Source organism: Lagenorhynchus albirostris, chromosome 12 (genome assembly GCF_949774975.1).
Source record: "Lagenorhynchus albirostris chromosome 12, mLagAlb1.1, whole genome shotgun sequence".
NCBI lineage: Eukaryota > Metazoa > Chordata > Mammalia > Artiodactyla > Delphinidae > Lagenorhynchus > Lagenorhynchus albirostris.
In genome coordinates this window covers 52,866,467-52,893,528 of record NC_083106.1, presented here as the reverse complement: position 1 = coordinate 52,893,528, position 27,062 = coordinate 52,866,467, and the positions used below count along the sequence as shown (strand labels likewise).

The 27,062-nt window shown below is 42.2% G+C and overlaps 1 protein-coding gene across 2 annotated transcripts in view; it reads right to left on the bottom strand.

Moving 5' to 3' along the window:
- PREP (prolyl endopeptidase) overlaps positions 1-27,062 on the bottom strand; it is a 137,277-nt gene that overhangs the window by 90,181 nt on the left and 20,034 nt on the right. For both annotated transcript variants that reach the window (XM_060167197.1, XM_060167198.1), the window contains exons 3-6: positions 21,055-21,188; positions 19,797-19,927; positions 17,099-17,308; positions 13,005-13,126 (exon numbers count right to left, since the gene is read on the bottom strand). In XM_060167197.1, coding sequence (XP_060023180.1) covers positions 13,005-13,126; positions 17,099-17,308; positions 19,797-19,927; positions 21,055-21,188 — 597 coding nt within the window. The remainder of the gene's footprint in view (positions 1-13,004; positions 13,127-17,098; positions 17,309-19,796; positions 19,928-21,054; positions 21,189-27,062) is intronic.

Here is a 27,062-nt window from a genome sequence, read left to right as displayed (position 1 = left end):
AAACTGCATATACATTTATGATTTCCATGTATTATTTTCTCCATTCTCATCCTCAATGTATTTCCGAAAATTACCTATCATTACATTTTAAGTGGGTTTCTTAAAAATGAACATCTGGCTTGACGGAGTTTAAAACTTCAGTCTAAGAATCCATATTTCGTCTTTATTAATCGTTACTGCTTCCACATCTTAATTTTGAACATTCTAGTCACCTTGCTTTTCCCTTCTCCTTTTCTCTTTACACTGTATTAATATAAATTTCTTTATAAACTTTTTCCCTTCATTGACTGCACTGGGAGTTATATACTCTATTTCTAGTCTTTTATACATTTTCCTTAAGCTTTTCATATGCATAGCTAATAAACCAGTGTCTAGAAATTCAGTTCCACCTCATTTTTAAACCATCCTATACTAAGAATATCATTAGCAAACTCACAATTATAACTTTATTAAATGTAATGGAAAGCAGCCTCATTAATAATACTTCATACTTTTGTTCTTTTGTCCTTTAAATAAAGACAGACTCTTTATAGCTTAGTGCTTAGAGTCATGCTACATCAATCATAAATGATGGCTAATTCAGTTGCAGTGATTCAGCCAACAGAATGATAGGGCAGTAAAACACTGCAAGAACCACACCAAACCTTCGATGACAGCTGTCTCAAGCACATCTAATGAGTTTTTCTCAGTATTTCTGCCTGCACCAAATGGTTGCAGCAGTTTATATTTAATCTAAGGCAGGAAGTCCCAAGAGACTTGCTGTTGGGCTGCCAATTAAGTCAGTCTTCTTCTCTGTAACCCTCTTCATCACAACCCAGAGATATTCCATAGCCACTGAGCAAATCTGCTGAACTGCAAACAACTCTGAACTTCAAATGCTCAAGGTCTCAAATTTCAAAATCATTTATAAGTCACTGTTGCCCTAAAATATATAGTTGAGAAATATACCTTTGTCCACTAAAATTTAATCAGTAACAATGTATATTCAACCACGGCCTCACATTCAGACTATTTCAAGACAATGTAAAAAATGAATTTTGGGAATCACTGGGAGGGGAAGACAAAAATAATGTTGATGATGAGGAGACTTAAATCTCAACAGAAGAAAGTGACTTTCGTGAAATCCAGATTAAAGGAAGATAGAAAAGCAGGAGAGCCAAGGGTCCCTTCAGGCCTCATGAACAGTATAAATTCCAGTTCACAAAACACTGTTTTTCTTTAAACAATAAGACATAGGCTAGAAATACCGTGTTCTCTAGAAGCAATTAATCTCATTCAAAAGCACTGACTTTTCACAAAGTCTAGCAATAATGCTAGACTGACCAATTATGAAATTTGTAATTCTTAAATCACAGCTTCCTTTTACTTTATGTCTATATTAAACAAATCTTCCTTAAGTCAAAATGATTTTATTATTTCATGAAATCTCCCTTTTATGTAAATAAATATTAATTAACAAAAACAAAATTCTAAGAACTACTGTAAATAAAATATTGACATTTGCTGATATTAAGTCCATTGATTGCATTTCAAACAATACCAACAAGATGAAAGTTAAAACCCTTTACCATTCTTCCTACTGACAATTTTTTTAAAAAGTATTTCCCTTTAGACACAAATTACTTTGACAATCTAATTGTGTGAAGTCATTTGCTGAATTACATTTAGAGTACTGCTTAAATATCTTTAGAAAATGTTAATTAAGGGAGACAGGAATAACATCTGTATTGATAAAAGTATCTGGAAAGAGAAAAAATTCCGATGTACAAAGAATGTGGTATTCACAGATAGGCTACATAACATTTGGAAATCTGCTGGTACTTAGCTATTCATTATCCATAACCAGATAAAAAAACAAAGCCAAAAGTCATCCTCCCTTGCTCCTGGGGTAGATGAAGTTGGAGATAAAACTGTCACAAAAGGTGGCTGGTTTTAAACAGGAGAATTTGCCGCCAGCCAACTTTCCATCTCCTTCACCAGAGACACAATTTAACATGTGCCACCAAACACAGCCGTCCACTATCTGGGGGAGTCAGAGCCGAGGCTGTTTATTCGACCAACATTTACTGAGAATCTGCTGCAGCTGAACCAGGTTCTGGAACACACAGATCAACAGGACAGGGCATTCAAGACCTTATGCTGAGGTGGGAGAGTTAGACACCCAGACACACACACGAGGTTATACTGTAAACATTCATAGTGAGAAATACAAAGAATTGACGGGAGTGCCAGGGAGGAGCATCTAACAGGGAAGCGAGTTGGGAGGAAGAGTGAGATCTGAGAAGGCTCTTCCCTGGCGGTTCAGAGGTTCACACTCTGCGCTTCCACTGCAGGGGGCGTGGGTTGGATCCCTGGTTGGGGGACTAGGATCCTGCATGCTGTCCTGCACAGCCAAAATAAATAACTAAATTTAAAAAATTCATTTGAGAAGGCTCTTGGGAATGGATGGTCCCTAACTAATTTTTAAAAGGGAAGCAGAATTCCTCTAAAAGTGATTGCTTGACTCTTTCCATTCTTATAGCTGCTATGCTGGCGTAGGTATCTGGTTCAGAGGGCTATGTCTGACACACACTCAAGCTACGCAGACACTCATTCTCAAGTATACATCTCACCGACAAGACAGCGCGAGTAGCGGACACTGGGGTCTGCTGAAGCGCGCGCTCCCCCAGCTGCCGGGCACCGGGAGCAGGCAGCTCTCAGCTGAGCACCTTGGGGCCTTGCCCTCCCCGGTAAAGAGAGCCACCCCTCCCGAGGTCACACATTCTTTTTGGTTCATCCCACGTGCAATGACTGGTTAATGCATAAAGGTAAAAGGCCCAGGCCCCTCACCCCTAGTTAGGAAAAGGTTGAAGGGCTAACCCAGCTCAAGAGCTCCCTGGAGGACCGGCTGAGGCCCTTGTCATGATTTCATTCAACTTGTCCCCCTTCTGCCTTCTCTCCCCAGCACAGGCGAAGGTTTTGAAAGTGCCCCCGTCGAACTTCTGGAGGCTGCTCCCCAGGGAACCTGACCTGTGACGGCATGCAAGGCATCACGTCACCTGGTTTCTCATCTTCGCATATTTTACGCTAACTGAAGGAAACCTTTTTAAGTGGTGGTTTCTAGTTTTGAAGAGGGGCACCCAAAAACTGCTGCCATGTGCATTTACAGTTATCAAAAGGTAGGGCATAAGGTATGGGGTTATCAGACTTTATACTTTCATTAAAGAAGCCACATTAGTTGACTGAGAAATTTTACCTGTGCGTATTGTGGTATTAAGCCTCCCTGGGACAGTAATATTTACCAGGGAAACCTTTGACAGACATCATGCAAACTATTCGACTTCGACAGTGTATATATTTTATACTTTATTCTGTTAGATTCACATGTGCTGCTCCAACACACACATGACTCAGCACGTTCAGGAATATAACCCTCACAAACCCAGAAACCATCAAACACGAAATTTAGAGATAAGAAGCAACCAGAGCAAACCTCTGGGGAATCTACTCCCAAATAATATGTTTTTATGAAATTTCTTCTGTTAATGCCTCATGGTGGGACCGTGATCCAGTCAGACCAGAGTCTGGGTCCAGCTGCACCGTGTTCACAAGAGGTCACTGGCTCCACCATCAGCTCACTGGAGGCTTTTAAAAAAAATATGAATTGACAAATAAGTGTGAAATAGAACATATGTTCTATGTTGATAGAACATAAATAATAAATATGTTGATAACAGTAATTTCTCTAGAGAATGGGATCTTTGTATGTTATTCTATTTATTTATTTTTTAAATTTAATTTATTTATTTATTATTATGATTATTATTTTTTGGCTGCGTTGGGTCTTTGTTGCTACACTCGGGCTTTTCTCTAGTTGCGGTGAGCAGGGGCTACTCTTCATTGCAGTGTGCAGGCTTCTCATTGCGGTGGCTTCTCTTGTGGAGCACAGGCTCTAGGCTCACGGGCTTCAGTAGTTGTGGCTCACGGGCTCTAGAGCGCAGGCTCAGTAGTTGTGGCGCACAGGCTTAGTTGCCCTACGGCATGTGGGATCTTCCCGGACCAGGGCTTGAACCCATGTCCCCTGCATTGGCAGGTGGATTCTTAACCACTGCGCCACCAGGGAAGTCCCTTGTATGTTATTTTAAACAATAAATGTATTTATTATTACTAGCATAAAAATTTTAAAGTAGATGAATCTGGCTATTTTTAGTCTCAACACTATGTAGTAAAAACAGCTGGGCTTTCCAGCTGACCTGAATAAGCTAGCTTTTCTTCATGCATCTCATATTGAGAAAATTAACAGAAGATCACTTTATTAAAGTTTTAAATTCTCAACCATTTAACTATCTAAAAAGTTGTCTTTCAAAACGCTGCGACCCATAACTAATATTTACATATACATAGAATACGTGGACTTTCATCAAACTTATCCTTTTCAAAAGAAAAGCTCATAAGCTGTTTTATGCTAGAGCTACTAGACTCCATGGTTACATGGTCTTGTGTTAACAACCAAAGCTTCACGAACATGAAATTTCTTTAATATATATAATTTTTTCCACTTAGAATCCAACAAGAAGAGGGTGGATAAAGTCTCTTCGTAATTTGAAAGTACATGCACTTCTTCAAATCGAGGAAACTACTTTCTTTTATATATTATGACAAAATAATTCATTGTGTGTATAAAATAGTATACTAAAAAGCAGTGAGACTTACAGTTGCCTGGGAAATTAACAAAAGGTGTGAAAATGGATTTTAATAGCTTTGAGAGTTAATCATTTTCCTCTCAGAGCAGGAAACTCTTATCAGTTTTATCTCACAGACTCTTGTGGATTCCTTTCATAATAGTTGTGAATCATGACAACATCTCTTTACTAAGTATGTTTCCAAAACATAATCTAGGAAAACTTTTAAATGTCAAACTAATCACCTACAGTGATGGCTTTTCACTTATGGGGCTCATTATGGATTTGTAATAAAAACAGGAGACAGTGTCAGCAGCAGAAGCGCGGGATAGTCTAAGCAATACGACGTGCACTGACATAAACGTTTCTAATAGGTAGTCCTAAATCAGCTTTCCCAACACTGTGTGCTACTACAGCAGTGCGAGAGAAAGGACATCAACCCCAGTACTCTATGATGTGTTGCCTGGTATGCCAGAAACAGATATACCAGAAAATTCTAGGAAAAGAAAACCCATTCAAAGTAAAAGTAGTAACGGAGGTCTCGACATGCTATAGCCACTCTTGTTTCTCATGTACCTCATTGTTTCTCTGGCACATAAGCTCGGTTATTTCAGAATCGACTGTTTGTTTTCTTTTTTCCCCCACAGAGCAGTTAAGAGGGGTAGCTGAGAAAAGTGACTGACCAGCAAATCCAACTTCTACCACAAAACCAACCCTCTTATCAGGAGCTGTTTTATGAATTCAGAGCAGCGCTACCCGCAGCCTTGCTCACATCCAGGTCTTTAGATCGGCTTCCTGACTCTCTGCCTTTCCCACCAGGCTCTGAGATGTCCCTGCGTGCCCATCAGCCTGATGGAGATCCTCACTTCATGCAGTGCTGGTGAAAGAGAGGACGTGGGCCGTGAGCCTCGGACACACACAGTCCAGGGAGGAGTCCCCCTGGGACTGATAGAAGGACTGCCACTCCTGTGATGAACAGAAGGAATCAGCCTCCAGGAGCCAGTGAAAGTGCAGGACCCCCTGGGACAGCACAGTGAAGGGTCACCAATCAGAACACATGCTGGCAGCCTCAGGTTCAAGTACCGAAGTTAAGGTCAAGAGGACAACGGTGTCTTTAGAATGAAACACAAACTGAATGTGGTGGGAATTCTGTCATGGGCCCCCAAGCCTCTATGTATGACTTTAAAATGTTTATATAGGGCTTCCCTGGTGGCGCAGTGGTTGAGAGTCCGCCTGCTGATGCAGGGGACCCGGGTTCGTGCCCTGAGCCTGTGCTCCGCAACGGGAGAGGCCACAACAGTGAGAGGCCCGCGTACTGCAAAAAAAAAAAAAAAAAAAAAAATTTATATAAAATAGTTTACTACAGCCAAAACATCTTCCATCAGGGCCAGAGCCTGCCCATCTCTTCTCCTGAATACCACCTGGCCCCGGCACAGTGGTGGACCCAAGGTAATAAGGGCTTCCAGGTATTTGGGGAGTAAACGCATGAACTGTGCTGACCAGGAAGAGGGCTGCTGAACAGTACTGCTCAAGCAGAAACCATCCAACATGAAAGGGGCAGGTGAGACAGAGTTTCCTGAGGAACATCTGACTTTACTACGTATGCTCTGTAAGGCAACGCTGGGTGCACCAGCGTCTGTCTACAGGGTCTTTGTGTGTGTGAACCTCAGCAGGGGAAGGGGGAGTACAGATATTTACATTCTGAGTGCCCACCATGAGTCAAGCATTAGGTAACGTTAATATATATGAAATATACATAAATGTGTACAAGTTCATATATATATATATATGTAATATACATAAATGTGTACACAAACACAGCTGACCCTAGAACAACTTGGGTCCACTAACACACAGATTTTTTTCAGTAGGAAATGCTACAGGTCCAGAGTTGGTTGAACCTGTGGATGTGGAATAGTGGATACAGAGGAACCGCATATATAAAGGGATGATAAGTTATAAGCACCCCTAACCCCTGCATTGTTCAAGGGTCAGCTGTATATGCATATTTCAATTACTAGGGAACACAGTGAACATATAAAGATGGTTTATGGGGATATGTGATACCTAATAAGGTCAAGATTACCTTTGTACAATAAAATTAGGTTCTCAATGTAGGATTCAGCTAGATAATCACAAAGAGGCTGGGCCTTTTCTTCTTAATCCTTTCTCAAGGGACTTGATACATTTTCAGAATCTACACTCTAGAGCACCCTCTGCTGGGAAAAGTGCCTCAACATGCTTGCTTTGTGGGTTTTTTTTTTTCTCCAAATGCTCTACAAGTCACCCGTGTCCCCTGCATCGGCAGGCGGACTCTCAACCACTGCGCCAACCAGGGAAGCCCTACAAGTCACTTTAAAATACTTTTTTTGTCCAAAAGAACCTTCTAAAACATGATTATTTCTACCCTCCCACAATCCTGCCCTCCATCTGAAACGTCACAGTCTACCTTACATAATAAGTGACATCACTGTGCCTCCAAGCCAGATGCCAGGTATGTGTTTCATGTTACCCCCAGGGGCACAGCCGCTGGAGGTGCAGGAGGGACCAAGGGCAGGAGGCCCTGGGCTGGCAGGTGAGGAGGGCAGTGGTGAACACTGCCTGCACGTCCAGGATGGAGCGACCCGTGGACGTGGCTTCCCCTGGAACAAGAGGCACCAGGAAGGTAGCTGGACTCCAGTCATCTGGAAAGGAGCCTGCTGAGAAAGGATGGAAACGGGGGTGCCAGAGAGGCACGAACCTCAGGGGAATCCTGCTGGGAGCAGAAGCTGTGAGCGGAAGGGAGGACGATGCAAAAGGTCAGCCGGAGAGTTTACTGTCCACACGAGGGAACGACAAAGTACACAGGTTCCCAGAATCGAGGGGATCTCACTGCAAAAGGATCACGAAGAGCTGGTACCTAGAAACCCCTCATGACCGCAAGCTGCCAGGAGACATATGGACAAACAGCTCCGGATGAGCAAAAACCCTGTTCCCCTTCTCCAACTCCTCCCCCTGCACGGCCACTGTAGAAACTAAAACACGATGAATGGCTGAGGGGAGGGAACAGGCAATCTTGTCACTGCTCAGAATGGCCACTCCCCTGCCCCCGCCCCGTAAAACTTAAATTCTGACGTTTCAGTCTGACCATCCGTCGGTTGCCTCCTGCCCCTTTATATTCCCCCCTTCCTGTTCCCATCCCCCAATTCTCAAGCAACCACTGATCTGCTCCGTGCCATTATAGACTACTTTGCATTTTCTAGAGTGTTATATAAATGGAATCAAATACTGTGTACTCCTTCTTTTCTAGCTTCTTTCACAGAGCATAATTACTCTGAGATTCATCCCTCTTGTTCAGTGTATCAAGAGTTCATTCCCATAGTGGTGCAGCCACTATGGAAGACAGTATGAAAGTTCCTCAGAAAAACTAAAAACAGAATTGCCTTATGATCCAGCAATCACACTCCTGACCATATAGTCAGACAAAACTAGAATTTGAAAAGATACATGCACCCCAATGTTCACAGCAGCACTATTTACAATAGCCAAGACATGGAAGCAACCTAAATGTCTGACAGATGAATGGATAAAGATGTGGTGTATATATACAATGTAATATTATTCAACCATAACAAAGAATGAAATAATGCCATTTGCAGCTACACGGATGGACCTAGTGATTATCCTACTAAGTGAAGTCAAAAAGAGAAAGACAAATACCATATGATATCACTTATATGTGGAATCTAAAACATGACACAAATGAAATTTTCTACAAAACAAAAACAGATTATAGACCTAGAGAACAGACTTGTGGCTGCCAAGGGGAAGGGAGGGTAGGGGAGGAATGGATTGGGAGTTTGGGATTAGCATATGCAAACTGTTATATATGTACATATAACTGAATCATTTTTGCTGTACACCAGAAAACTAACACAACATTGTAAATCAACTATACTTCAATAAAATAAACTTAAAAAAAAATAGTTCATTCCTTTTTTTTGCTGACTAGTATTCCATCATAGGGATGTACCACAGTTTATTCACTCATGCACTTGTTAATGGATACTTGGGGTGTGTCCAGTTTGGGGCTATCATGTACAAAGCCACTGTGACTACTCATGTCCAAGTCTAGGGAACAAACATTACCTACCCCACCTGCTAGTCCCCCACGTGCTCACGAAACCTGAGCTGGGGAGAGGGAAGAAGCAAGTAAATTGGAGAGTTGATATTTTGTTTTGAGCTGCAATGGACCTTTAGTAACAGTTCAAATACTCTAAAGTGTCCAGAAAGCTATGGGTTCTGCCGGGTGGATGCTGTCCTAGGCCACAGTGGGGAAACTAAAGCTGCTTCGTGATAGTAACTTGACGGGCGGCTCAAGGCAAGAAGGACCTGTCCATGTAGGAAGGCAGAGGAGGTATCTGTGAAGGAAGGAGAGGAGTCACGAGGAGATAGCATCTAGGATATAAAGAGAAGTCCTCGGTGAACCTGGATTGCAGCAGCCAAAAGGGAGGAGGAGGGCAGCGCACCAAAGAAATTCAGAGACATCCACTCACTCAGCCACACCCACAAAGCCCAACCCTCCAGAGCCTATGAGATGCTGTAATAAATCCTCCATCCACAGACTGAAAAAGGCGCTGAAGGAAACTTAGGTAAACAGACTTGGAGAGATGATGTGACTTGCCCAAGGTCACACAGACAGGACTAGAATTAAAATCTCCTGATTCGTGCTCCAGTACACCCCCGTCACGATGGTGCTGGCCCTCCATTCAGAGACACTGTTGAGTGAGTGTATTCACGAAACACCAGATTCAAAATGACGATCCTAAAAGCCACCACTTGAAAAATAAAAGCAACAACTGCAGCACGTGCATTTGCTGTGCGGTTATGATCAGGACTACTGCTTTTCTCTAAGGTGTGGGTCACTAAATAAAGCCTGTTAGGAAACCGTCTGCTTCACTTCCAGTGAATGCCCTGAGCGCTCATTCGTACACCAGGCATGGGCGCTTCTGGTCCAGCCAGCTGACAGCCCACCAGCTTCTTGGACCCCATGGGCTTTATCACACTTCCTTGACAGGTACAAGAAACTCGTACATCACGACTTTTGGCATGACCTAGATTTTTCTGACTTGGAACTGAATCAATTTCAGGGCATACCTGAGGCTTCTGAAGGCTCAGAACTATAGCACCTGTGTTTAAGTGACAAAGTTGCTCTTCCACATAGCAAGAAGGTCCTCTCAACAGAACCTGCCCAACTAACCCTGGCCACTGGAAGGGTGATATCTAACAAGACCCCCTAAGCAGCTGGAATACAGCTTAATGAAACCTATACCCAGTGTGTGTCTACTAAGCCTACTGGTTTGCTTACAGACTTCCTCTGCATAATTTGCTCATCAGGGCCCTGATCTAGTATAAAGTTCCTTAGGACTCACGGTACACATCCCATTAGCTTTTTTTTTTTTTTTTTTTAACAACTTCATTTATTGCTTCTGTGCAATACAGATGCCATCTCTTCATTTACTGCCATTCTTTAAACGGTCATTCCTGCTGTTTTCGCACAACTTCTTACCTTTCGACAAGGGAGGCAGAGTGCTGGAGGTTAACAAGATACAGGCTGTGGGTCTAACATACCCAGCAGGCAGTTCCAGCCACGGACCTGCAAGTTAGTCACCCTCACAGGTACTTTACTTTGTCCGTGCAATGGAATGATCACCGCCCTACCACGGTTATGGTAAAGATATTAGACAAGTCACACAGAGTGAATATCTACTGAGTGAATGGTAAAAGGATCATCCAAACTATTTAAATTTGCTTTTCTTTTCAGTTGCCTAGTAGCAGAATTGAATAAGTTTTTTTTTTTTTTTTTTTTTTTTTGCGGTACGCGGGCCTCTCCCGTTGCGGAGCACAGGCTCCAGACACGCAGGCTCAGCGGCCATGGCTCACAGGCCCAGCCGCTCCGCGGCACGTGGGATCTTCCCGGACCGGGGCACGAACCGGTGTCCCCTGCATCGGCAGGCGGACTCTCAACCACTGCGCCACCAGGGAAGCCCAGAATATACATATATTTTAAATGCATATAAGGTATGTTTCCACTGTATTTAGAAAAACTGGCGGCTATAGCAGCATTATTCACGATAATGCTGTGGAAACACCCCAAGTGTCCATTGACGGATGACTGCTTAAACAAAATGTATATGCACACAGTGGAATATTATTCAATTTTTAAAAGGAAGGGAATTCTGACACATGGTACAACATGGAAATAAACCTTGAAGATGTTATGCTAAGTGAAACAGTCACAAAAGGACAAATACTATATAATGACATTCACATGAGGTACCTGGAACAGTCAAATACATAGAGACAGAAAGTAGAATGTGGTTACCAGGGACTGGGTGGAAGAGGGGATGCAGAGTTATCACTTAATGGGTTCAGAGCTTCAGTTTCTCAAGATGAAAAAACTTCTGGAGACAGATGGGGGTGATGCCCGTACAATAATGTGAACGTACTTAATGCCACTGAACTCTATAAATGATTAAACTCATAAACTTTATGTTGACGATTAAAGGGATAAGTTTTATGTTAGCTATATTTTACCATGATTTTAAGAAGTAAAAAAAAAAAAAAAAACCTAGCTGTTTCAAGCAAACGCTAATAAAGAGATGTGAGCAACTAGTTGCATGTGTACTCTACTGCGAAGCTTGTTTTCTTCTGGACTAATGTGCTAAAGTACATCAGTTATTCCGGCACTCACTTTCAGTTGTATTTCATTTTATCGACCATATAATTTTACCTTGATTAAAACAGGTCTGCTGTAATGTTTCCCCATCAACATCTCTCCCCGCAAAAAGGTGAAAAGAAACACATGACCCAACATTACAAAATGTTTTTGGTAGCATATTTACCTCCCTAATTGCTTCACTCAGATGAAGGTAAAGATGTGTATTATTTTATAAATAAATACCTACTATCTGCAGAATGCAGAAGCCTTGGGTATGAGAAGTTGGACTAAGAAGAAAACTTCGTAGAAACAATCTACAAATAAGTCAGAAAAGCCATTAAAAACAAATGTGAGAAAACTGACAACAGTAACTACACAAGAAACGCTTGTAGGGTGGGGAAGAAGTATGCAAAAAGGGCACAGTTTCAAACAGGCAATAATATGCAAGTCTTATAAATTCACTTTTAACATACTGCATTGAAGTCTGGCAAACCTCTTCTATTAAGGGCCAGAAAGTAAATATTTTCAGCTTTCAGGGCCTCCTTCTGTGGCAACTAGTCAAGTCTGCTCTGGCAACTTGAAAGCGGCCACAGACAAGTAAACAAATGGGCGTGGCTGTGCTCCAGCAAAACCCAATCTACAAAAGCAGGCAGCTGGCCAGACTTCGGCTGAGGGCAGTAGGCTGCCAACTACGGTTCTAGAGAATCAAAATAAATTAAAGGACAATGTGGAATAAGGTATATTAACGCACGTGGACTAAAAAAACGTGGATTCATATTCTATCCCCCACTGAATCAGACCCACGCACAGAAGTTCAAATCTAAAATACCCCTTTCTTACCAAAGTTCTAATTGTATCCCCGAGAAGGGGTAAGAGGCTCAATGGGCTACAAAGTTTCTAGTGGATTCCTCATTCCCACTAAAATGGGATGATAGCCCACCTATATGAAAACATTCAGAATGCTTTTCTTAAAAAAAAAATATATATATATATATATACATCTTAGTACCCAGAAATGAGCTAACAAGAGTCCAATTCTTTCTCTAAGCACCTCTAAGTTATTCCACAGGCGATTCGCAAGATACAGAATAAAATCTGGGACAGTAAGTACAAAGACATCACTTCAACAGAGGTTGGTTATTATCAAGACTCCTAAGGAATGTATGAACCACCTATGAGATGCATAAATATCCAAAGGGTACATATTTTAATGTAAAAACAAGAGAACAAGAGGCATGAAGAGCACAGTTGTGTAAAAAAGAAAAACACACACACTCTCTCTCCCCCTACATTCTCACCTGTGTATACAAAGAAAAGTTTTGGAAGGAAACTCTCCTCACCTCTGAGAATCAGGATTCCAAGTTTTGAAATGGTCATGTTTTACTTTACGTTATTTTGTACTTTTACCATTTTACCATAAGCATGTATTACTTTTAGTATTAAGATTTTTATGTTGAGATTACAGTTAAAAGATTTTTCACCTTCATTATTAAGAGTCCATTTGAGTACTAATATTTCTAACAAAAGGATATTCACTCAAAGGACTTCCACCATCTGTAAAGATCACCACATAAGAAGAATATTTATATACACAATCCAAGAGAGATGGTGTTTGTGGGTAAAATCTCACAGTAGAACGATACCTCAGCTCCACCCATCCACTTAGGCTCATCAGGAAACTCAGCACACAAAATATCTTCTGACTGATCAGTCCCCAGGACATGGTAGCAGAGCTTTTGGTGGAGATTGGTGGATGTTTCTGTGCCTAAAGGAATTAAAAACGTACACTGAAATGCAGCTGACAATTTTAAGAAAATCTATCCCTCCCATACTGTACAATGCTAGAAATATTTAAAAATCTAAGTATCTGGTGCGGGACTGTAGGATACAAGGTTAATATACAAAAGTTAATCACTTTCCTATATACTAACGATGAACAAGTGGAATTTGAAGTTAAAAACACAGTACCATTTACGTTAGCAGCCCCCAAAATGAAATACTTAGGTATAAATCTAATAAAATATGTATAAGGTCTATAGGAGAACTACAAAACTGATGAAAGAAATCAAAGAATAACTAAATAAATGGAAAGATATACTCAATATATTATGGACAGAGATACTCAATATTGTCAGGATGACAGTTCTTTTCAACTTAGTCTACAGATGCAATGCAATCCCAATCAAAATCCCAGCAAGTTATTTTGTGGATATGGACAAACTGATCCTAAAGGTTATGTGGAGAAGCAAAAAACCCAGAAGAGCCAACACAATACTGAAGGAAGAAAACAAAGGTGGACAACTGATACTACCTGACTTCAAGATTTATTATAAATAATCAAGACAGTGTGGTATTAGCAAAATAGACAAATGGATCAAGGGAACAGAGTAGAGAGCCCAGAAACAGACCCACATAAATACAGTCAACTGATCTTTGATAAAGGAACAAAGGCAATACGATGTAGAAAAGACAGTCTTTTCAACAAATGGTTCTGGAACAACTGGGCAACCCCATGCAAAAAATGAATCAAGACACAGACCTTATATACTTCACAAAAATTAACCCAAAATGGATCACAGACCTAAAAATGTAAATGCAATTATAAAACTCCTAGAAGATAACACAGGAGAAAATCTAGATGACCTTGGATTTGGTGATGACTTTTTAGATACAACACCGAAAGCATAACCCATGAAAGAAATAACGGATAAGCCAAACTTCATTACAATTAAACCCTTCGGCTCCATGAAAAGACACTGTCAAGAGAATGAAAAGACAAGCAAATATCTGATAAAGGACTGTTATCCAAAATATACAAAGAACTTTTAAAACTCAACAATAAGAAAATGAAGAACCCAATTAAAAACATGGGCCAGAGACCTTAACACATCTTAACCTCACCGAAGAAGAAATACGAATGGAAAATAAGCATGTGAAAAGATGCCCCTCAGCATATGTCATCAAGGAACTGCAAATTAAAACAATGAGATACCACTACACACTTATTAGAATGGCCGAAACCCAGAACACTCAAAACACCAAATGCTGGCCAAGATGTGGAACAACAGGAACTCTCACTCATTGCTGGCGGGAAGGCAAATGGTACAGCCACTTTGGAAGACAGTTTGGCAGGTTCTTACAAAACTAAACATACCGTTATGATATAGGAACTGTGCTCCTTGGTAGTATTTACCCAAATGAGTTGAAAACTGACATCCACACAAAAACCTGTACAACGGATGTTAACAGCAGCTTGATTCGTAATTGCCAAAACTTGGAAGCAACAAAGATGTCCTTCAGAGGTGAATGTATAAACAAACTATAGTACATCTAGGCAATGGAATATTATTTCATGCTGAAATAATGCTTTTTAGTGTTTTTATCAAGCCATAAAAACACATGGAAAAAACTTAAATGCACATCACTAAGTGAAAGAAGCCAATCTGAAAGGCTATATACTGTATGATTCCAACTACATGACATTCTGGAAAAGGCAAAGCTATAGAGACAGTAAAAAAGGTCAGTGGTTGCCAGGGGCTGGCAGGAGAGGGAATGATGTATAGGTGGAGCACAGGATTATTAAGGCAGTGAAAACACTCTATGATACTACAATGGTAGATATGTATCGTTATGTGTTTGCCCAAACCCATGGAACGTACACCACCACGAGTGAACTCTAATGTAAACTGTGGATTTGGGGTGATTATGATGTGTCCGTGCAGGCTCATCTACTGTACCCTCTGATGGGGATGCTGATAATGGGGGAGGCCATGCATGTGAGAGGGGCAGAGGGTATATGGGAAATCTTGGTACCTTATGCTCAGTTTTGCTGTGAACCTGAAACTGCTCTAAAAGATTAAATCTATTAAAAAAAAAAAAGAGAGAGTTAAGTATCAGTTGGGTATCACCCTGGAAATAACCACATATATTTGCTGATTTTGGAGGCTGATTTTCTGCAGGACAATGAAGAAAAAAAGGAAGATAATACCATAACATTAAAAAAAAAAAGCTTAACTTGGTGATTTTCCATGGGTTTTCCAGGAACACTGCTAACAGCACATAGCCAGAATTGCTTAGCCTCATTCGTAAGTCCTCCACCACACAACCTGAAAGGCTGTTGAGGTCTTCCGAACAAAAGGACAGCAAAATTACAGCTGGGAGAAGATGCTGGCTCTCTTAAATCAACCACCATTACTAATTATTACTATTTCTGCCAATGGAAATTAAGGCTAGATAATAATTTCCATGTTTTTCACAAGTTAACTTAATAACACTGTTCTCTAACAAGAAATGGCCAGTTATAAACTTTTTTGGTCTCCTAGAACTTGGCAACAGCCAACACTTTCTAACTCAGCAGCACTCTTCATACAGGCAGCTAATTCAGTGTACAGAGCACAGAGGTCTTTCTTTAGCCAACATCCTTGAATAAAAAGCCTACTCTTAGCTCCTCTTGTAGCTCATTGGTGAACTATGAAAAAGGTACTACAGTAATCGAATCCAAGGCAGCAAAAGCTATTGATAAATGCAGCTGAAAGAGACGAAAAGTATTATAGCCTTATTCCCAATTCAACTGGGGGGAAAAGAGAAAAAAAGCCTATCTAAAGATGACAAAGATACAGCAATTCATGATAAGGGGACAGCATGTGCAGGAGAAAGCACTGGACTAGCCGTGCTTCCTGCCAGCTCTAGGCCCTGCAACAAGTAACTGAGACTCTGCACCCCAGCTCCAAAACTCCAGTAAAGGGATGGTAGCCCACCTGTAAAGATCAACCAAGACAACATGAAAATGCTGTACACCGCATGGAAATATGGAGTAGCGTAAAGAAGATGATGTCGACAGCTTGTACCAGCAAGGTACAAGCTACAGGGCCCTTCCTGCCTGGGAAGGAGAGGTGAAGGAAGAAAGAGGGACCACTTGCACACAACGGGATCTTTGTGCAATTGAAGCAGAGAACAAAGGTGTGTCCTGGTAGTTAATGAGGACAAAAGCGTCAAGACAAGTGTGACCGACAGGTGACCTGTAACTTCTGAGCAGAGAAAGAGATGTGATTCCTGCAAAATTTTATCATCACTCAACATCATTAAATAAGTTGGTTTTGTTAAAAAAAAAAAAAAAATCCATCTTCTCCATGATCCCCTTGGGAGAAAGAATGCATATGTGAAGAACGGACGGCAATAAAAATGGCCCCAATTTTTCACAGTTCCCTGTATCTCTCTCCCAACCCCTTGAACAGCAGTTGGTCCTGTGACTTGCTTTGGCCCAAAGAGTGCAGTGAAGTGATGTTCCAATAGCAAGCCCAGGCATCAAAGAGGTCGTGCCTTTCAGCTCTCCCCCTTGGAATCCTGCTGAGCTGCCATGTGAACAAGCCTGGACTGGCCGGCTAGAGAATGAGAGACCACATGGAGCAGAAGTGACGCCCCAGACATGTGAAAACGTCACGCTAAGATCAGTCAACTGACCAGCAGCTCATCTCACATACATGATAGAATTCAGCTAAGCCCAGAAGAACTGCCTGGCCAACCTGAAGACTCACAGTGCAAATGAATGGTCGTTATTCTGAACCACAAAGTTTTGGCAGGAACTGTTACACAACTATGCTAACAGATAAAACGTCCTTCCAGGAAACATGATTCTAGACCAAGCAACCTCTATGTGGGGTTTAGCTTCTTTCTTTAAGTCATGTGAAGTCACACTTCATTTCATGAAAAAGGTGCTTCATCCGAAGTCTCAACCTACCATCACTTTTCCCATCCTGTTGTGGGTATGCGTTGTAGAACATTCCCTTCCCATCGTGGGTCCAGGCCATACAGCTGAACTTGACTCTTTCGAGCACATCTGGAAGCTCTTTGGCACCATCGACTTTCATGAACTTGATCGTCACCCAATCTGAGCCACTGGCACTCAGACCATAGGCAAAATATTCACCATCTTCACTGAATGCATAGCCTAAGGGACACATGAGAAATTGTCAAATGGTGAACATGGGGACACCACTCCCAGCCTTGCCCGCTGCCCACTGTGCTGTCTGACAAAGCTCTCTGTCACACATGGAAGCAGAATGTGGCAACAGGAGGAGCAGGCAACTGGTTGTGAGGAATTCTGGGGGCTCACCCAGGTCTCCCAGGAATTTGCCTTATGACCTTGGACAAGTTTCTTAACCTTTCCAGGCCTTAGTTTCTTCATCTGTAAAATGAAGTAATAGATTATATGACCACTAAGATGCTTCCATTTAAAAATTTTCTATAATTCAATAAGCAGTTCACTTAAAAGCAGAGCTCATCTGGGTTTATACTTGGAAGGAGGGGGGAAAGGAGTAAGGACACTGCTTTTAGAGTAATGACTGAATGTAACAGAACTAAACTGGAGCCGTTACATAATTTTTGGAATGGACTCCAAACTACTTGAAATCCCTCTTTACAACCTCGTTTTCTGAGCATTGCTGGCACTCCAGGATTACTGTCCACACCATCTGACAACTAAAAGCCCAGGTAAATGAAGCCTGAGGGTTTGCAATGAAGACTCATGCAGTGCACATTCCAAAAGTGACCGTGAAAAGATAAGGAAAGCAACACCACTGATGGACTAATGCACTGTCCCCCATTCTTTGGGGCCACCACAGACAGAATGTTCTAACCACTGTGGAATGCTTCTTGACAAATATTTATATGTTTCTATTAGCTTTATGATTATAAGGAATGTGTAGTGTTTGGTACCAGATACTGACACCAGAGATTTCCTCTTATGATGTCTGTTAAACTTCACTGGGGGTTAAAAATTATCCTAAGAAACACAACTATTTTCACGGGTTTCCTACTATTTTACATGGAACTTCTACTAGGGAAAAATAAGGTTAAAATTTCATAAAACCTTCTTATTAATCACTTATAATTCCTATAAAGTATCCAGGCTCAAACGTATATAAACGCAGAAAAGAGTCAAGAATGTGATGAGGAGTAAATATTCACTTTTTATGCTACATAAATTATATATAATTTTAAAATTTTCAGGAAAAATGTAAATAAAACACTTGGACTTGAAATATATGTTTAAAAAATCATATACTATCAAAAGAATCTGAATGTCTACCTATACTGTGACTTCCCTATAATATCATTTTCAGAAAACTCAAAGACTGAGACCAAGTCCGATGTCTAATTTACCTTGTCATCCATCAGGGTCCGTACATGACAAGCATTACATAAAAATGTTACTGGAATGAATTATCAGAGTGAGAGGTGAGACCCTGTTATAATGAAGTCCTCTGGATGAGTTGCAAGATAGACCCTGGTTAAAATGAAATAAACTTCTATTTAGGGTGTATTACTGCACAGAATCAGTGTATTAAATTCACTCACAACTGATCTTCATTTCCAAGACCAAATTCATGGAAGAATACTGACAATAAGCTGGCTGGCATCTTATTTCCAATACCGATTACTCTCAATACTAATGAGATTAAAGATCATCGTGTACATACACAGCTTATTGGGGGAGAGGAGGAGGAAGTGCTAAATGACTGAATGCCTTTATAAAAGGGTCTTCTCACACAGATCTGCTGGAACAGGCCTCTTTAATTCCCACCTAATCAGTTACAGGACTTCAGCGTTCCAACTGCTCAATTCTGTAGGGCTGAACCTACACTTGTGCTTTTTCTACAAAAGAGAAGATGCTACGGAGGAAATGCTGAGCCAACTTTACTAAAAACATCTAGAATACTAGCCAGAGATGATTCTCAGAGTGTACAATTTTTAAACCACAGAACCAGAGTGTAGACAACTTCCTTACCCTAGAAGTGGTGCTTACGGCACAAACCTGGGTAATCTCATGGCCCGTAGAGGAGGTTATCTCGGGGGAAGTTATTTAGGAGACATACGGCAAGTGCATACGTATTTTTGCATACAGCAAAACATACTTATTCAGCTTTTAAACTTGCATCCTCTGGGGACAAGGTACCAAGTTGTCTAATTTCTACAAGACTGTGTTTTATACTTTTAATTCTAACACACTAACAATTAACTAAATTTGAAAACATCACTTTTTCCCCTCAAGGAAGCAGATTTCATAAATATTCTTTCCTGTTTTATATTTATAGTTAAAACATTCTTTGTACAACTTAAATTTCCTACAGAAGAGAATTAATTTTTTTCCAAACGTAGACAGGTCTCAGAGAAGCTACAGAAGGTGATGATGATACTTCAAGATCCCAGAAGCCCTAGAAGCTAATTTAGGTCCAGTGTGAATTACTCTCTGGTCCTGCTTCAGGCCATCAGAAGGAGTGTGACTACCCATGTGTTCTGAATTTACCGTGCATAAATCAGCTTTCCTGACACTGCGTGTGCGTCTGTTCTACAATACGGTCCACACTCTGTCTGGTCTTTCAGAGCTGCGAGCGAGGGCCCCGGGACTCCCGTGGGCCTGGCTGTGTAGCCCTCACCTCGGAGCGCCACCGTGCCGTCATCGGAGAGTATGTTGGGGTCAAGGAACACTCTGGCTTCACCCTCTAAGGAATCCTGTACATATAATACTCGTTGGTTCTGCAAACCTGTATTGTAAAAATAGAAATACCTGGGGGACAGAGATGGTCTTTATTCAGCTATGGAGTTCTATTTGTGGAAAAAAACCAAATGCATACAAACAAATAGAAAAAGGAAAACAACATACAAAGGTACAACTGCCAACAGGCCGTGCCAGGGACATGGGGACTAGAGTGGAAGGTCCCACCATCTCCCTGTAGCTAGAGTTTGCTCCCTGAATTGCTTTAGGAATTCAAATAATATATTGTAATTCTACACATTAGCTACATAAAGCCTGCTTTATTTCCTAAAGTGAAAACTGATATTCAAATAAAGCAGTAACTTTTTCTTTTCAACGGAGAAGACAGCACATTTGCTAAGATGAAGTGCTGGTTCCCATCCCTAGCCAGGGTGCTAGGGTAGGGGGTGGGCAAACCTTTTCTGTAACGGGCAAGACTGCAAATTAATTAAGCTTTGTGCACCATACAGACTCTGATGCTACTACTCAATTCTGCAGTTGTTGTACAAAAGCAGCCGTGAATAACACACCAACAATGCGCATGGCTGTGTGCCATTTAAACTTTATTTACAAAACGGGGGGTAGACAGGGCTTGGCATGCAGATCATACTTTGCTGATCCCTACATATGTGAAGTCTAACAAACTCTAAAGTAAATTTGTGGTAGTGGTCCCAAAGAGAGTTAAAAAGCAAACAAGAGACTTATGTTTTAAGTGGGTGTCAGAGGGCAAGGAACAAGAGAGGTGAATTAATGGGTGCTGCATCTTGGCCCATTTCCATTCCTGGATGGAAGAAATGCATATAATAAGGTCTTTTCAAGTAGTAGAAGCTAAAGAGAATTAATTTCAGAGGCAAACAAATTCCATTGCTGTCTATGAATCCTGCTATCTCACCAATTACTAGCCACGAGACAACAATCATTTCCTACAATCTAGATTTCGTCCTAGGACACATCTCTGCTAAATTTCTTGGTCCTTCTTTTAAGAAAGTGGTCAACAGACTAAAAAATATTATTCTCATATTCCAGCATAGAAATGAATTGATTTTATAATGAATTAAGTTTATAAACTGATAAGTTATTCCGAATTTGTACTGTAAAATTTAAGAACGTATTAGATCAGGAAAGTAAAAAGAAAATTAAATGAAAGCAACTTCACATACCTTTTCCCTTTCTTGAAGTGGCAACTATACTTGGGATAGTCATACAATTCAGTCATTCTCTCTTTGTATAAACCTCTGATAGGACACTGCTCAAGAAATGGCACAGTAATCTTGTTCTGGGCCTCCACAAAAGCCTGGAGAGAAAATTTAAATGAACAAAGCAAGTCAGATATAAAATTTTCCATGGGGAGTGTTATCCATTAATATGTATCAGCAAGATTCAGCAATTTTACTCCTGGGAATATATCCTAAGGAAACAAAAACACTACGTCGAAGAGATATCTGCACCCCCATGCTCACGGCAGCATTATTTACAATAGTCATGACATGGAAACAACCGAAGTGTCCACTGATGGATGAATGAGTAAAGAAAAGGTGTGGAATATATATAGACAATCAAATATTAGTCAGTCATAAAAAAGTAGGAAATTCTGCCATTTGGGACAATATGGATGGACCTTGAGGACATTACATTAAGTTGAATGGAGAAAGACGAATACTGTATGATCTCACTCATATGTGGATTCTTAAAATATAAAACAAAACAAAAGCCCCAAACTCACAGAAAAATCCGATCTGTGGTTATCAGAGGCAGGGGATAAAGGGAGTAGAACTGGATGAAGGTGGTCAAAAGACACAAACTTCCAGTTATAAGATAAATAAGTACTAGAGATGTAATGCACAACATGAGGACTATAATTAACGCTGCAATAGGATATATATGAAAGTTGTTAAAAGAGAATAAATCCTAAGAGTTCTAATCACAAGGAAAAAAATATTTTTTTTCTTTCTTTTGATATCTGTAGGAGATGACGGATGTCAACTAAACTTGTCCTGGTAATCATTTCATGATACACGTAAGTCAGATCATTATGTTCAACACCTTAAACTTATACAGTGTTGTACATCAATCATATCTCAATGAAACCTGGAAAAAAGGATTTAAAAAATGTATCAGTGAAAGCATATTTTCCCTCAATAACAACAACTAATACTTCCATGGCACTAAGTATGCACCCAGCAGGTATTAACTCACTTAGGACTCATAATCCTATACAGAAGGTTCTGTTTCAGCCCAGCTTTCTGGATGGGGAGACTGAGTCTTAGAGGTCAGAAAGGTGCCGAACATCACGCGGCTGCGAGTGGCAGAGCTGGCTCCCGAATCTACGCTCTAACCAAACACAGTATCAGCTACTCAGATCACGCACTGTCAAGACACTACACTCACCCTGTGCAAGGCTCCACGCCCCTCAGCAGCCGGTGAGCCCCAAACATCGGAGTTAAAGAAACCAAGTTAGAGATACCTAGGTACTACTTTATCAACTTTTGTTTTTGGCCGCGTTGGGTCTTTGTTGCTGTGCACGGGCTTTCTCTAGTTGCGGCGGGCAGGGGCTACTCTTCGTTGCGGTGCACGGGCTTCTCATTGCAGGGGCTTCTCTTGTGGAGCACGGGCCCTAGGTGCATGGGCTTCAGTAGTTGTGGCACACGAGCTCAGTGGTCGTGGCTCACGGGCTCTAGAGCGCAGGCTCAGTAGTTGTGGCACACGGGCCCAGTTGCTCCGCGGCATGTGGGATCTTCCTAGACTAGGGCTCAAACCCGTGTCCCCTGCATTGGTAGGCGGATTCCTAACCACTGCACTGCCGGGGAAGTCCCATATCAATTTTGTTTTTGACAATCTTTCTAAGACCTTCTACCCTTGTCAACTCCAGAGAACTTTGCTAAATGCTGCAACTAAAGAATATTTAAAACAAAATTGGAAAGTGAATTGAATAAGTATGTCAACAATAATGGTTTATAAGATGAGCAAGAGATGGCCTGCAGGCCATCAGGAGATCCTGGCAGCAAAAGCAGGGCAAGGAGCAGTTTTTACAACAGATCAGTTGTATCCAAGCGTAACCTATCTATAACTAAGCAGTTAGAAAATTTATAATACTATAATACTACTATAAAAACTTGGTTTCATAATAATTCACATCTGGCTATTAGAAATAAAACAAGAATAAATGTATCAGCTCTAAATTCAATCGAAGGTTTCATCAGATTCTATACAAAGGTAAAACCCTTTCGATAGGAGAAAACTTCAGGAAATTAACAACTTGCTATACTTGGAACGGCAGGCAAAAACGCGTTATTATCAGAGTTCATCCAGATCTAAGGGCCGACCCCAGCTCCAAACGGTCTCTAAACGGGCTCTCCTACACAAACCACTGACCCCACCCTGGAGAACCACGACTGTGTGCTGAGAGAAAGCTGTTCTAAAACTCGAAGTTTACAATGCGCTTGAAAACAAGTGAGAAAGAGTGTGAGGTATGAGTACAATGATGAATAACAGCTTTGCACGAGGATCAGTTCAAGAGAAATGAAACTGTTATGGGTCACATTTCTTATTTCATTCAAACAGAAGGTAACGTTGACTGAGTCCCACAGAAATACAACGCCAACTGCTTATCACGAGGGATTGGCAAACCTCGCCCTGGCCTACGGCACTCAAGCTTAGAATAGTTTTTATATTTTTAACTGTTGGGCAGGTGGGTGGGGGGGAGGGGCGGGCTGCAAAGCCAGCAGTGACCTAGGTGGCTCACATCTACAATATTTCCTGTGTGGCCCTTCACAGGAAAAGTTTGCTGACCCCACTCTATCTCATTAAAAAGTGTCAACAAGGAGATTAACTCTTGTTTTTCAGTTACAAAGTCAATGCACAGCTGCGAAGCCACGCGGGGGCAGCGTTCTGGAGATCGCTAAGCGTGTGCAAGAGCATCACCTGATTTCATGGGCGAAGGAAATGCCAGGCCTCCTTTACAGACGTGGAAAGGGAGGCAGGTGGTACTGAAGGCACTTGGCCAGCACCACACAGCGAGGGAGCGATACTGCTGAAGCGGAATCATGTTCTTCCAGTCACTGTAACAGTGACCGAGGCCGACTCCTTGCCTGATACTGGATGTGGAGACAAAGCAGACCCACTGGGGAGAAGGCAGGCAGCCTGGGCTTTCTCTGATCTCCTCCCGCTTGGGCTGGGCAGCCCCATCAGGGTGCTCGAGTGTCGACAAGGATTTAATGTGAACCTAGTGTGCATCAGTACCGATCCTGGCATGGTAGGTGGAGGGGTGAGAAGTCCAAGACAAGATCCCTGCCATTGTGGAGCGAACGTTCTACCGGGGGAGACAAGACACAAGCCAGAGGGTTGCAGAGAACAGTCAGTCCTAAGGACGCACGCAGGGTAGCCGTGGGGCGAAGCTCCTATGCGAAGTAGCATCCACGAGACGCGCAGCTCCTGAACCGCTACCGCCAGCCCACGGCGAGCGCAGGGACCGGGAGGGGGCGCCGCAGCAACGTGACGGGGCCGTGACATCTCCGTTACATTTCACAAAAATATAAAGCCCCCACGGAAATTTGAAAGCCATCTTTCACCACCAATCCTGGGCAACACTGGGATGGGGGCGTCCTTACTTCTAGCAGGATGGCCAGGCAGGCTCTTCTGAGGCTCTGAATTGAGATCTGATAGGCAAGAGGGAGCAGCTCTGTAAAGACGGGAAGAGCGTTCCAGGCCAAGGAAACTGCAGGTGCCGGGCCCTGGGCGGAGGAGCTTGGCAGGTGAGAAGAGTACGGAGGTCAGGGAGGCTGGGGATGAGTGAGAGAGACTGAGACCCAGGCAGGAGCTAGATCCCGTGGGCCCTGGTGGGCAGATGTGAAGTTTGAATCTTCATTCCAAATGCAAACAAGCTATGCCTGGGTGAAGAGACAGTTACATAGTCTGCTTTACCTTTTCAAAGGACTACTCTTGCTCTGGGTGGAAAACAGACTATAGGGGAGCAAAAGCAGAAATAGGGAAGCCGGTTAGGAAGCCGGGGCAGCGGTCCAGTGAGAGACAAGGCCAAGTGGAATGGCTGGGCTCTAAAGGAGCAGGAACGACCACTGTAATGGGAGTAGGGACAGAGAAGATGGGCACAGCGCATGCTCACATCTAGATTTGATGGCTGTTTCCCAGAAGGGCCTCGCCAGAACATTCTAGCTGCTTAGGCCTCCCACCCTGAGGCCCCAGCAGACTGAGGGCCTTGGCTGGCCCCTTCCCCTTCCACTGGGGGTCCTCTGAGGAGGGAGCCCTGCGGACTTCGTTTCCCTAATCCGTCTGATTTGTGTTTGTACGAGGCTGCATCTAGGCCTTATACCCTGGATCTTGGAGGACCACGGCGGGTGCATGAGTCATAGATCCTCAGTTCATCTTCCCTGGAAAGGTGGAACTGCACCCTCCCACGGTTTCTCTATCTTGCTTTGCTTCTCAGCTACAGTTACAACTGCTGCAACAGAACCCATCTCACACCAAAGCAGGCACACTGGCTTTTCTCACTTAAAATGTTCAGAAAACCATTAAGTCAGCCGTCGGAATGCTACTAAATAACTAGGCACATTATATACAATCTTGCTACCTCTCACCCACAAATGTGAGTCAATTACTTTAACTAGAGCAATGTTCGAAGACTGCACCCTTCCCAGTCCAGTATCTACATGCAAACAGTGTTCAAGTTCTTAAAAGTCTAAGTTCCGTCCTAGTGTACATATTTATAATTTGGGCAAGTCCTTTTCATGAAGGCGGCTTTGTGAAATGCGGGATTCCAAAGAATACCAGTAATACCTTCTTGGTCATTTATGGATTTGATAGTCTGGCTTCTGGGTCTGAAAATTAGAACAAATTTGGGGGAAAGAGAAAAGAGGTATAAGGATAAAGAAAAGGAAAACTGGAGGAATTGCAGAATGGTAAAGAAGCAGGGTGAGGGGAATGAAATTCTCCTTGTCCCTCACGAGTCTCAGCATCGAAAGTCACACTCCAGGATATTATTAAAATCACTGAAACCTGAAAGCCCATGAAATGACACCAGCAGCTGAGCCTTTAAAGGGGATCACCAGTTTAGAGTTCATAGCTACGGATGAGTCTGAAAATATTGTTCTAAGAACAGCTGCTCAAAGCTAAGAAATCCAGTTCACATTGCATTTTGCCTTGACTATCAGAAATCTTCAAAGCAAAGTCCCAGTTATGCAAGACGATTAAATCTGAGAGCTCTGCTGTGTAACACCGTGCCTGTAAGTTAACGATGTTATACCGTACACATTAACGCGTTAAACGCTGTTCAGAGGGCAGATCGCATGTTGAACGTTCTTACCATAATCTACAAAAAACAACAACAAAACAAAGCTACCTGGCAAAGGGTGGCTCAGTTTGGGAGCTGGAGATGCCTTTACCTTCACTGTCTTCAGAAAGAGTTTTTTTCAAGTTGTCCTCATATGTACTATGCTTTAATCCACAAAATATCTCAAGTCCTTCTACAAGCACAATTTTTACATATAGGAATAAAAAGGATGCGTACAGCTCCTCATTAAATAGATATGTATACAGAACATCACGACAGGCAACACAGGATTAAACAGATGAATCACATGGATAAGATAAGAGCTACAGGAGAACAAATGAAGGGGAAACTACTGCTGGGATAGGGTGGTGTAGGCCTTGGGGAGTGGGGCAGGCAGGCAGTCCAATGCCCAGGAGGGACTTCCAGGTGGGAGACCCACTCCATCATGGGAACCACCCAGGTGAAACCAGCGATGGTGCTATCTACAACCCACAAACTTAGAGGAGTTTCTGTTGAAAATTATATGTAGGTGTGTGTAAATATATTATTTATTTAAATATATAGATACACACACACACACAAAGACACGCACATATGAATTAGCTGGTTAAAGCAAGTGGTTGGTGCCACAGCACGGCCTGGCAGAAAACCCCGATCGTAGTCATGTGTGAAGGGCTGAGAGCACCCTGGAGGCCAGAGGAGGAAGCACACCTGGACCCCCTCTCCCTGCTGGGAGCGTAGCAGAATTCGGAAATGACTCTCCAAGTGCAGGGATATGCCCATAAATGAGAAGGCAAGAGGTGGCAAAGCTCATCCCGGAGGCTGCAGGAGGACCCAGGGCCAGGAGGGCTGGACGGTCACATGGAAAACCAGAGGCGTGCCAAA